This window comes from Gopherus evgoodei, unplaced genomic scaffold, assembly GCF_007399415.2.
Source record: "Gopherus evgoodei ecotype Sinaloan lineage unplaced genomic scaffold, rGopEvg1_v1.p scaffold_31_arrow_ctg1, whole genome shotgun sequence".
Taxonomy (NCBI): Eukaryota; Metazoa; Chordata; order Testudines; family Testudinidae; genus Gopherus; species Gopherus evgoodei.
Genome location: NW_022059983.1, coordinates 6,765,267 through 6,777,994, shown reverse-complemented (window position 1 = coordinate 6,777,994; position 12,728 = coordinate 6,765,267). Strand labels below are relative to the sequence as shown.

Here is a 12,728-nt window from a genome sequence, read left to right as displayed (position 1 = left end):
GGGCTGAATTGCTGTGGGGTGGGGAAGTCAGAGGGGAACAGCTGGGTAAACAGAGGCAGGGCTGAATGGTGGCATGGGGCACCAGGTGAAAGATGATGCCTTTATGTGGGTTTTACGGCTATACAATAGTGATGGGTAAAAGTCCAGGTGTCATATATGGCCAGATTTTTATGATACATCTCTGCCTGGGCCCTGGCTCATGGGTATGGGTCAGAATCACAGCTTTCCTTTTAAAAAAAAGAGGAATTTTCTAGCTTTTGTGGTTGGGGAGAAAAGTGAAAAAATGTGTGTGACTTACGCTTGCCTGAGTCTGCTGAGAGCCTGAGCTCATTGCTGTGGAGGGAGGAGCTGCTTTGTTCATCTCAATTGGCTGTTAAGTCCCAGACCTGTGGGTCTGGAGGCCCCACCAGCAGAGGGCTCTGGATGCTCAGATGGAGTGCATGGGAAGGATGGGTAGGAGAGGGGAGCATGTGCGGATGGATAGAGAGACAGATGGCAGGGCCCCTGTCTTGCCAGGCATGGCCCAGATACACAGCTTCTGCCCCCAAAGGCTCACGGTGTGAGCTGACAATGGATGGGAGGGGAAACTGAGGCACAAGGCGGGAAACCTGACTTCCCCAAGCAGAATCCAGAATAGAATCCAGAAGCCTTGACCTCTGACCCCGTGTTCTGAGCCACTAGCCAGCACAGACGTCTGGGCATCTCTAGCCTCTCTCACCGCTGGCCAACCTCTGCTTTATTCCTCAGGCCCGTTAACAGCCTGTTCCAGACGCGCTGCAGCAGCTGGCGGGGGCTCAGGGGCCTCTGCAGGAAACTCTGCTGTTGGGGAAGCCAATATAACGTTCTTTATTGCTCCAGCCAACCAGGGCATAAGGAGCTTGGGGGAGGGGGTTTGTCCAGAGAGGCTACGAACCAGAAGGATTGTGTCTCCCTTGGGTTTGCCCAAGACAGTTGCAGACCCTTGTCCCCGGGAGTCTCTCTGGGGGACAGGAGAGGGGCTGCGGTTAGGCCCCCATCATGGCCGGCTGGTGAGGGGTACCTGACTGACAGAGAGGGGTGGGGCTGTTGCTCCAGTTGGGTGGCTTGTCTGCCTCCGTTTCCCCATCTGGAGAATGGGGAGAGGGAGCTCCCAGATATCCGGTTAGACTGGAAGCTGTTTGAGGCAGCGGTTGCCTCTCAGCGCCTGGCACAACGGGGGCCCTGAGCTTGGGGAGCGGAGTGGGAGTGAGGCTGGGGTTAGGCCGGGGGGAGGGCAGGGAGAGAGGACACCTGGGTTCCACTGGAATCCTTCGCAAACTCCGATAAATGTCCTGAACCCGAGGGCTTTGCTACAGGACTCCTAGACCCGGAGGTGACGGGCTTCCTGGGGTGCAACCTGGAACTGGGTTTTACTGCTCAACTCTTGGGTTTATCTCGCACTGTGATGCTGACAAGCTGCCAACCCCTCCAGGTCCTGCACTCACACAGGCGCCACGGGTAGGGACACTCCCAGCCGAGCTACATGAATGCTTCTCCCAGCCCCTCATGAGTCAACAATCGAGAGGCTGCAGCCAGCTGCCCAGCCTAGGAGCCCAGGGCTGGACCGTCCTGCCCCGGGCAGACCCTGAGCAGTGTAAGTTCATTACCCAGGTCGCCACTTCTCCAAGGGAAAGTGAACATGCACCAGCTTTCGTACACTGAGCAGATTCCCCAGGCTCCTCACGCAAAACCCACCGTTTTAGGTAAAATATAAAAACAATTTATTAACTACAGAGAAGTGTCCACTGGCTGTAAGCAGTGAGCGAGCAGATCCAAGCTGGTCACAGAAGAAATAAAAGGAAAATCGCAGTCTGAGTTCCAGAAAGTAGCCAGGGTTTGAATCAGGCCGTGTCACCCTGACTGGATCGTTCCTTGATACACAGGCCGGGATTCTCCTTTCCAGCCCGGGCCCCCCTCCCCTGTTCAGTTCTTGTCCTCCAGACGTGTTTCCAGGTGTTGGGTTGTGGGGGGAGGGAGGACAGGGAGAACGTCCCTTCCCCCCCGATACAGGTTCCTCCCGCGGCTGGAAAGAGGTTTTCCTGTGAGGTGAGTCAAGCAGCCCCCCCCTGTCTCCGTGCTCTCCCTGAGGCGTCTCCATCGTATCCAGTTCCTCGGGTGTCCTTGGGAGTGTGGATCCCTCAGCACCGTCTGACTGCTCCATTGTTGCCCCTGAAAGGCTGGCTGTGGGTGTTCCCAACCTCACCCCATATTTCAGTAACACACACGTAGCAAATGTCGTAATTCCCCATACAATGCTAGGGTTTCCTGGTCATGCTGGCAGGCTCAGGGGCACTGAATGGATGGACATGGCTTGAGTCAGCCTGCTGTGAGCCAGCCTAGAAAAGGGGAGTGGGTGAGCAGGGCCTCTCTGCTTTAGGGAGCAGCCTGCTTTGTCTCTCTCTGGTTTGGGATGGTTCTTGGGTGTGAGTGTCCTGGATTCTAAGGGGTTGTCTGTTAGTCTCCAACTTAGTAAAATTTAAAAACCAGACACTCCAGCAGGAGTGCTGGAACCTCCCCTGCCCTGCCTCTTCCCCCCAAAGCCCCACTCCTGCCCCACCTCTTCAACGAAGCTCCACCCTGTCAACTCCTCGTCCCTCCTCCTCGCTTTGCTCACTGCATTTCTCCTCCCACCCCCAGCTGGGGTCCGGAGGGACTCACTTGCAGAGCCAGGGCTGGAAGCTGCAGCCACCCAGTGAAGGTAGGAGGCATCCCCGGCTCAGTAACGGCAGGCGCAGGTGAGGACCCAGCACCTCCCCACCTCCCCCACACTGTCAGGTCCCCTTTTCGACTGGACTGGACTTTCTGGTTGAAAACCAGGCACGTGGCCACTCCAGTGTCCAGTTGAAACGCAGCCACTGCACCATTGTAGCGCTTCAGTGTGGACACGACTACGCCGAGGGGCAGGATGCGTCCCTTGCTGGCGTCAGTCCAGCTTCCCAAGAACCGTGGGTGGGAGCTGGGATGTCTGATTTCTCCCCCTCAACCCAGCGCTGGCTACACTGGGGCTAAGATGGCTTCCATACGGCCCCCAGAGTGTGGATGTTTCACACCCTGGAGCGATGCAGCCGGGTCCCCGCAAGTGTTTAGGGCAGAGCTGCCCTCAGCAATAACTTTGAGTGACACAAGAGTCCCTCTTGGTCTCTGGAAGGTGGGGGTGGGGGCCAGGACTCCTGGGTCCAGTGTGGATGGGGGCAGCGGTACGAACACATGTGCTTTGCATGGAATTTGGATTTAGGATCCATCTTTATTCAATGCCTGGGTGTGTGGAAATACGAAAGGTGAGAACATAGGGTGGAGGGGTGGCAGGATGCCTGGGTTCTGTTCTTGGATCTGGCAGGGGAGTGGTGTCTAGTGGTTAGAGCAGTGGGGGCTGGGAGCCAGGACTCCTGGATTCTCTCCCCGGTTCTGGGATGGGAGTCAGGGCTGGTAGGTTAGAGCAGTGGGGCTGGGAACCAGGACTCCTGGGTTCTCTCCCCGGTTCTGGGATGGGAGTCAGGGCTGGTAGGTTAGAGCAGTGGGGCTGGGAGCCAGGACTCCTGGGTTCTCTCCCCGGTTCTGGGATGGGAGTCAGGGCTGGTAGGTTAGAGCAGTGGGGCTGGGAGCCAGGACTCCTGGGTTCTCTCCCCGGTTCTGGGATGGGAGTCAGGGCTGGTAGGTTAGAGCAGTGGGGCTGGGAGCCAGGACTCCTGGATTCTCTCCCCGGTTCTGGGATGGGAGTCAGGGCTGGTAGGTTAGAGCAGTGGGGCTGGGAGCCAGGACTCCTGGGTTCTCTCCCCGGTTCTGGGATGGGAGTCAGGGCTGGTAGGTTAGAGCAGTGGGGCTGGGAGCCAGGACTCCTGGGTTCTATGCCTCAGATCACTGTCCTGGGAGAAGCTGCTAATGGGTCTCTAACACTCAGGCCTGTTTTTAAGCCTGTCAGACTCAGTGCAAAGCCCATAATGGGTCTCTGGCTTGGGCCCTGCACTGATGGGTCTCAAAGTGCTTAGCGAAGGTTGCTTGGCACCGTTATTCCCTGCCTGGGATGGGGGGGACTGACTCACAGCTGGAGGTGAGGGGGAGGGAATAGCTCAAAGTGGGGGTGCGCCAGTGGGATGGAGCTGGCAGGGTGTCAGAAGCCATCCACGGTCTCCGTTCTGGAGGCCGGGCTTAACTGGATATTCTTGATTTGATAGATGAATATGCCCGACACCAGGGTGTGTCCAGCTTTGATCTGGGCCACATCCTTCGTGGCGCATCCTCTGGCTGCGAAAGGGATTTCGATGTTGTCTGCGCAGAGAAATTGGCATTATTATCTGGCAGGGTGTGTGTGTGCACAGAGCCCCTGGCATTGGGGGCACAGAGCCCCTGGCATGGGCGGGCAGAGAGCCCCTGGTATGGGGTGGCACAGACCCCTGGCATGGGGGGGTCACAGAGCCCCTGGCACAGGGAGCACACATCCCCTGACATTGGGGGCACAGAGCCCCACTGCACCAGGCACTGACCTGGCAGCTGCCCCTCAGATCTTACAGTCTCAGTGTTAAACAAGAGATACCAGCAGGAGACAGACGGCTGGCAGGACACTGGGGTGGGAGGACAAGGAAACAAGGGGTCCCTTCCGCCTGCAGTCTCACCCCCGCTCCGCCCCTTCTGCCCACGGTCCCGCCCCTGCTCCATCCATTCTGCCCACGGTCCGACCCCCGCTCCTCCCCTTCTGCCCTGGTCCTGCCCCTGCTCCGCCCCTTCTGCCAACGGTCCGACCCCTGCTCCTCCCCTTCTGCCCACGGTCCGACCCCTGCTCCTCCCCTTCTGCCCTGGTCGTGCCCCTGCTCCGCCCCTTCTGCCCACGGTCCCGCCCCTGCTCCATCCATTCTGCCCACGGTCCGACCCCCGCTCCTCCCCTTCTGCCCTGGTCCTGCCCCTGCTCCGCCCCTTCTGCCAACGGTCCGACCCCCGCTCCTCCCCTTCTGCCCACGGTCTGACCCCTGCTCCTCCCCTTCTGCCCTGGTCGTGCCCCTGCTCCGCTCCTTCTGCCCACGGTCCCGCCCCTGCTCCGCCCCTTCTGCCCACGGTCCCGCCCCTGCTCCGCCCCTTCTGCCCACGGTCTGACCCCCACTCCTCCCCTTCTGCCCTGGTCCTGCCCCTGCTCCGCCCCTTCTGCCCACGGTCCCGCCCCTGCTCCGCCCCTTCTGCCCACGGTCTGACCCCCACTCCTCCCCTTCTGTCCTGGTCCCGCCCCTGCTCCGCCCCTTCTGCCCACGGTCCGACCCCTGCTCCGCCCCTTCTGCCCACGGTCTGACCCCCACTCCTCCCCTTCTGCCCTGGTCCTGCCCCTGCTCCGCCCCTTCTGCCCACGGTCCCGCCCCTGCTCCGCCCCTTCTGCCCACGGTCTGACCCCCACTCCTCCCCTTCTGTCCTGGTCCCGCCCCTGCTCCGCCCCTTCTGCCCACGGTCCGACCCCTGCTCCTCCCCTTCTGCCCTGGTCGTGCCCCTGCTCCGCCCCTTCTGCCCTGGTCGTGCCCCTGCTCCGCCCCTTCTGCCCACGGTCCCGCCCCTGCTCCGCCCCTTCTGCCCACGGTCCGACCCCCGCTCCTCCCCTTCTGCCCTGGTCGTGCCCCTGCTCCGCCCCTTCTGCCCACGGTCCGACCCCTGCTCCTCCCCTTCTGCCCACGGTCCCGCCCCTGCTCCGCCCCTTCTGCCCACGGTCCGACCCCCGCTCCTCCCCTTCTGCCCACGGTCCGACCCCTGCTCCTCCCCTTCTGCCCTGGTCGTGCCCCTGCTCCGCCCCTTCTGCCCACGGTCTGACCCCCACTCCTCCCCTTCTGCCCACGGTCTGACCCCCACTCCTCCCCTTCTGTCCTGGTCCCGCCCCTGCTCCGCCCCTTCTGCCCACGGTCCGACCCCTGCTCCTCCCCTTCTGCCCTGGTCGTGCCCCTGCTCCGCCCCTTCTGCCCTGGTCGTGCCCCTGCTCCGCCCCTTCTGCCCACGGTCCCGCCCCTGCTCCGCCCCTTCTGCCCACGGTCCGACCCCCGCTCCTCCCCTTCTGCCCTGGTCGTGCCCCTGCTCCGCCCCTTCTGCCCACGGTCCGACCCCTGCTCCTCCCCTTCTGCCCACGGTCCCGCCCCTGCTCCGCCCCTTCTGCCCACGGTCCGACCCCCGCTCCTCCCCTTCTGCCCACGGTCCGACCCCTGCTCCTCCCCTTCTGCCCTGGTCGTGCCCCTGCTCCGCCCCTTCTGCCCACGGTCTGACCCCCACTCCTCCCCTTCTGCCCACGGTCTGACCCCCACTCCTCCCCTTCTGCCCACGGTCTGACCCCCACTCCTCCCCTTCTGCCCTGGTTCTGCCCCTGCTCCGCCCCTTCTGCCCATGGTCCCGCCCCTGCTCCGCCCCTTCTGCCCACGGTCCCGCCCCTGCTCCGCCCCTTCTGCCCACGGTCCGACCCCTGCTCCGCCCCTTCTGCCCACGGTCCCGCCCTTGCTCCGCCCTTTCTGCCCACGGTCCCGCCCCCACTTTGCCCCTTCTGCCTGCGGCCCCACCCACAGCCCCCTCCCTTTCTGCCCATTCCCCAGTGACCCGCCCCTGTTCCTCCAGGGTCCCCTCCCCCGCATTCCACCTGCCCCACAGCCCGTTTGCTCCTTTCTGTCCCCGCCCCCACTTCGGCCCCACGACCGGAGCAGCTCTGTCCCCACGCCAGGGCCCCGGGGCGCAGCAGTGAGACTCCTGCAGTCCCAGGGCTGCGGCGGGATCCAGGCGCTGGGGCTTCCCCCACCACGGGGCAGCGACCCCAAGGGCGGAGGGGGAGGCGGGAAGAGCGGAAGAAGAAAAGGGGGGGAAGATGGAGTATTTCTGAGCCATCCACCCCCTGGACCCCTTTTTCGTTTGCAGATTTTGAACACAGGCCCTTCTCCCCCATGCCCCGCCATGCGCCCTGCAGCCTGCCCGCTCGGGGAGTGGGGGGATTGGTCCAGTGCCCGCTGGCAGGCCCGGGTGTCTCCTGAGCAGGTTTGGCCTGGGGGGGCCTATGGGGAACTCACTCTCTGACAGCGACCCAACAACGTCGACGCACTGGTTGGCAGCCCCCTGGCAGTGCAGTGTGACATTGTGGAGGCAGCGGTGGGATCCTGGGGCAAAGCACGACGGGCACTGTCCTCCATTGGGCACGGTGCTGATTTTGGGGCCTGCGAACAAAGAAGGGGGAATCAGAATCGGGGCTGAAGCAGGAAGCAGCTCCTTGTGTCTTGGCGTTTGCAGGGCAGGTGGATTGCAGTGAAGGCACATGGCTGGACGTCAGGATGCCTGGGTTCTCTTCCTCTCAGCTCTGCCACTGACAGGCTGGGGGAGCTTGGACATTCCTGGGCCTCAGTTTCCCCAATGGGAATATGGTGAGAATGATCCTGCCTGGGTCCATTCAGATTTGAAGCTCATTGGGACAGGAGATGTGTCTCCTTGTGTGTCTGGGCAGTGCCTGATAGGATGGGGAGCTGCAATCTCAGTCGGGGGGGCTGGGTAGCACCTGACATGATGGGGGGCCCTGATCTCAGTCAGGGGGGTGGCTGGGCAACACCCAGTGCAATGGGTCCCTGATCCCCAAGGGCGCAGGGCAATGGAGGGAAAGGGCAGGTGAGAGGTGCCAGGGTGGGGGCGAGCGCAGGCCGGGTACGTACGTTCCTTTATCTCCCCCGTGTTGCAGTTGGTCTCTCTGCACAACTTGGAGTGGACCCTCACGTAGGCGCCGCCCCCGAATTCAAAGTCCAAGTCTCCCTCCAGGCTGTGCAGGCTGCTGGTGCACGACTGGAAGACACCCGTGTTCACCACACCCCCTGGTGGGGAGGGGCAGGAACGTCTGTCAAGGGGTGAATGCAAGAGAGCACCCAAATCCCCAGCCTCCTGCCATCCCCCTACAGCTGGACCAAGGCCACCCCCCGCCCTACATGGCTCTCCCTCAATGTTTGCTTCAACGCCCCCTCCCCAGAGTGAGGGTGGGTTCAAACTGGTGGCAGAAGTGGGGGATCTCTGCTTTGGGGGAGGGAGGGCAGGCCTGTTGTACTCTGCCCCTCATGCAGAGCCCCCTGGCTGGGGGAGGGAGGTTTGATAGACTCCCCCTGGGCCAAGGGGCTGGGAGTTAAAACTCCATTGAGATGCCTGGGGCAGTTTTCTCTCCTCCCTGCAATAGGCTCAGGCTCTGAGCAGACCCAGGCAGCACTGCTGCATCAGTCACACTGATTATGAAGGCCTGAGAGCTGCTGTTTTGCTTCAGCTGAATGCAGCAATTTTGCTCTAATCAGCTAATTCAGGGTATGCAGCCTAGAGATCCCGCACGTTGCTCTGTGTCACGGCACCACGGCACATACCGAGGCTGTTCACTTCCTGAACAGCGATGCAAGAATCTGCCCCACTGGCACAGCTCCCCGCTTCGCTGCTTTTCCCGGGGAAGCTCTGGTAACAGCTGGAAGGACGTGCTGTGAAAGGAATTGCTCCTGAGTTCTGGCAAATAATGATTCCTCATCCGCTCCTTGGCCACCATTTACTGGCTCGCCAGGTCATTTTCTGGCACTGGGCCGGCTCAGATCCTGTGAGCCGGGTTCTTGGGCCCCCAGGGACCTTTTCTGATGGGTTGGCCCCCATGCACGTTATTTCGAGGGCGGAAGCAGAGTCACTTCTGCTGACTCCCTCCAGTGGCCAGACCAGAAAGGTCCCTGTCTGGAAAATGGGAACGTTTCCCATGGTGATTTTCTCAGGGGAACAATCCACGTGATGCATTCCTAAGAGCTGCACAGACCCCATCTGAGATTAGCCCCCCATCATGCCAGGTGCTGCACAAACCCTGACCGAGACTAGGGCCCAACTCCCGTCGTGCCAGGCGCTGCACAGACCCACCTTGAGAAACAGATTATCCCCAAAGAGATTACAGTCAAATAGATGGAGTGGGGGGGAAACTGAGGCATGGAACAGGTACTTGCTCACTGGTAGAGCTGGGGATAGATCCCATTATACCCCACATCCCCTCCAGGAGTTGGGATAGAACCCAGGCATCCTGGCTCTCCCCACCCCCACTCTAATCCATTAGACCCCCAGAAATTCACACCACACACCGTTGGCCGTAGCTAGGAGAGCCCAGAGGAGGCACAAGACAAGACGAACGTCCATGGCTCTGGAGAGAGCGGGAGCTGGTGTCGGAGCCGTGACAGATCCACCTAGCCTGGAACACAGGAAACATCACAGAGCAAAGTCTGCTTTTCTGGCCCCAGCTCTGGGCTGGGCTTTGGATCAGAGCAGGGGAGCCAGAAGTCAGGTCTTCTAGGTCTCTCCTCAGCTCTGGGAGAACCCTCCTCCCCCACACTAGGAAGCCCGATATTCTGCCACAGGGGGCCGTGGCGTTGTGCAGCTGTCTCTGGGGAGTGCCCGCCCGAGCGAGAAGGGCTGGCAGCGTTGCCTGCTGAGCCCAGCCATGGAGCGAGGACATTTCCAGAGCCAGTGTCCTCTCACTCTGCCCTGCAGCCCCCCAGTTGGACAGATACCCTGGCACCTGCCGCCTGGCTTTCTCCTGCCCTGAGCACTGGGTTTAATCCAGCTGGGCAGGGCAGGGCAGGGGCTGGGCCTGGCACAGGAGCCAGCGACTGCGGTGTCGGCTGGGGAGGGAATTCTCACCTGGGGCAGCACAGGGCTGGGGCGTGGGTTTGCAGCTCTGTCCCTGGGCCACGGAGATGTCGGGGTTAGCTGGTGGCTGGGCAAACGGGCGGGGACAGGCAGCTTAAATAGCTAGGGCAGCGGGCGGGCACCATGCCAGACCAGGGCTTGTCTCCAAAGCCCTCCCCCGTCCTCCTCCTGCTGAAGGGCGGCCCCCGGAGCTGGTGTGAACAGGAACAGCCTCGCTGAGTTACTCCTGATTTACCCTGGGGGAAGTGAGAGGGGAATGGGCCCAGGGACTCCAGGGGGTGACTCCTGATTTACACCAGGGAGAATGGGCCCCAGTGGGATGACTCCTGTTTAGCACGGGGGAACGGGCCCCAGTGAGGCGACTCCTGATTGACACGGGGGAATGGGCCCCAGTGGGGTGACTCCTGATTTACCCTGGGGGGAACGGGCCCCAGTGGGGTGACGCTTGATTTCCCCAGTTCCGCACTGGGCACAGGCTGATCTGGAGGCTTTGCTGAGGGGCCTAGGTGATGCGTGACTGGGAGGCAGCCGGCAGGATGCCGGGGTATGTCACGGAGTGTGGGGGAGATCGGCCCTGCACCCCTCTTCCTGGGACCTGGGGGCCCAACCAGGACCCCTCAATCGAGTCCTTCTCGAGGTTCAGGGCGCTTGGATCCCAGCATAAGATCCCCTGAATTCCCCTCACCCAGCCCAAACCCGAAACTGACCTGCCCCCCCTCCAGCCCGCCGATTCCTTTGTCCAGCTTCCCGGGCCCAGGTGCTGAGCCCCTCCCCCCTACCTGGCTCAGGTTACAGGCTTAAAGATCCTGTCCCTCACCTAAAAACACCACCAGCTCTCCAATCCCCCCCGACAGTCCCTACTCCATCACATCTCTCCCCCCTTCGAGACTGAACTGAGCGGGGTCACTCTGCCCAGTGACCTGGGGAAGTTCAGGGCCCCCTCTCCGGGACAATGCGTCCGCTGTCAGGTTGGCACTTCCCTTCACATGGACCACGTCCATGTCATAGTCCTGCAGGAGCAGGCTCCACCTCAGGAGCTTGGCGTTGGCTCCTTTCATCTGGTGCAGCCAGGTCAGGGGAGAGTGGTCGGTGTACACGGTGAAGTGTCGCCCAAAGAGATATGGCTCTAGCTTCTTAAGGGCCCACACCATGGCCAGGCATTCCTTCTCGATGGCCGCGTAGCTTTGTTCCCGGGGTAGCAGCTTCTTACTCAGGTACACGATGGGATGTCTCTCCCCCTTTTCATCCTCCTGCATTAACACCGCCCCCAGACCCGTGTCTGAGGCATCGGTGAACACCATAAAGGGTTTGTCAAAATCTGGGTTTGCCAGAACTGGGCCACTAACCAGAGCCTCCTTCAGCGCCCGGAAAGCCTCCTGGCACTGCTCAGTCCAGATCACCTTGTCTGGCTTCCCCTTTTTGCACAGTTCAGTGATGGGGCCGGCTATGGCACTAAAGTGGGGCACAAACCTTCGATAGTACCCCGCCATCTCAATAAAGGCCTGGACCTGCTTTTTGGTTTGGGGGGCAGGCCAGTCTCTGATTCACCTCCACCTTGGCTGGTTCCAGGCTTCAGGCAGCCGCTCCCCACCCGATGGCCCAGGTAAGATACTTCAGCCATCCCCACCTTGCACTTCTCAGCCTTTACTGTTAACCCAGGCCTTTCGGAGTCGGTCTAGGACTTGTTTAACCTGGGATATGTGGTCCTCCCAGGTCTGGCTGAAGACGCAGATGTCGTCAATATACGCCACGGCAAAACTCTCCATCCCCCTCAGTAGCTGACCCACCAGGCGCTGGAAGGTGGCCGGCGCTCCCTTGAGGCCGAAGGGCAGGGTCAGAAACTCATAGAGCCCCAGAGGGGTGATAAAGGCCGATTTCAGCCTGGCATCTGCGTCCAGCGGCACTTGCCAGTAGCCTTTGGTAAGATACATAGTGGTGAGGTACCGAGCACCTCCCAGCTTGTCTAGGAGCTCGTCAGGCCTGGGCATAGGGTAGGCATCAGATACGGGGATGGCATTGAGCTTTCGATAGTCCACACAGAACCGGATCGACCCATCCTTCTTGGGGACCAGCACCACTGGCGAGGCCCAAGGGCTGGAAGACGGCTGGATCACCCCCAAAGCCAGCATGACCCTGACCTCTCTTTCTAGGTCCTGGGCAGTTTTACCAGTGACCCGAAAAGGGGAGCATCTTATAGGGGCATGTGACCCGGTCTCCACCCGGTGGACAGTCAAATTAGTGCGTCCAGGCTGGTTGGAAAACAGCTGTTGGTACAGATGTGTTAAGATAAGTTCCTGTCTGCATCCTAAAACTTGCCCATACCGGTATTGCCCTGGCCTCTTCCTTTGTCATTCAGTGTTAAAGGCATTCTGAACTATAGGCATTTCCTCACCTTTTGGGGGCGAAGCCAGACTTTCAGGCACCTGCTCCCCTACTTGGTGTAAACTTTGCTTGTACCAATCAGAAACGAACACACACAGTTTTTGGGCCCCATCCCCTATGACACTTCTATGATGTCATAGTGGGTATTTTAGGCTGGTCTGCCATGTGCAGGCAGAAGAGGAGAAAGAAAAACGAATCCTGTGTACCTTGTGCACACCCGTAACCGAGCCTGATCACCTCGAAGCCTCTCTTAGCTCATGTGTTTTAAGCAGAGTTTCTACGTTTGCCGGTCGTTATGAGTTGGTTTGTATTCGTAAGTATTGGTTATTACTAAATGCTGCATCCGTGTTTATAAATATTGTTTACTGCATCTTTGTTTATAAATATTGTTTGATAGTAAATACTTAGGTGAAATGTGAGGCCAGCGAGAGTAACTCTTGTTGAGTGCGATAAGTACCTGGGATAAAAATGAGCTCCAGTTTTTAAAATCAGGGTTGGGGTTTGCTGTTCGCAACATAGTTTTAAGGACTGCGATTTTTCGCTCTATTACACCATTGCTTTGAGGATGATATTTAGTATGGATGTGAAGGGAAGCCCCTCATCCAAAAATGAGCTGTTCAATGCTTTTGCTGGTAAAGGGTGGTCCACCATCTGCTTGGACTTCAGTGGGAGTGCCCCAGGCAGCTGCTGTTTGC

At 60.2% G+C, this 12,728-nt stretch overlaps 1 protein-coding gene across 1 annotated transcript; it reads right to left on the bottom strand.

The window, feature by feature from the left end:
• Positions 1 to 3,675: 3,675 nt before the first annotated feature.
• On the bottom strand, positions 3,676 to 9,705 carry LOC115640605 (phospholipase A2 inhibitor and Ly6/PLAUR domain-containing protein-like). Its single transcript, XM_030543489.1, has 6 exons — positions 9,643 to 9,705; positions 9,087 to 9,193; positions 8,346 to 8,453; positions 7,659 to 7,814; positions 7,029 to 7,172; positions 3,676 to 4,284 (listed from the first exon to the last, which is right to left on the bottom strand). Exons 2-6 carry the CDS (start codon positions 9,139 to 9,141, stop codon positions 4,127 to 4,129), a joined length of 621 nt encoding a protein of 206 aa, XP_030399349.1. The 5' UTR covers positions 9,142 to 9,193; positions 9,643 to 9,705; the 3' UTR covers positions 3,676 to 4,126.
• Between the last annotated feature and the right edge of the window lie 3,023 nt (positions 9,706 to 12,728).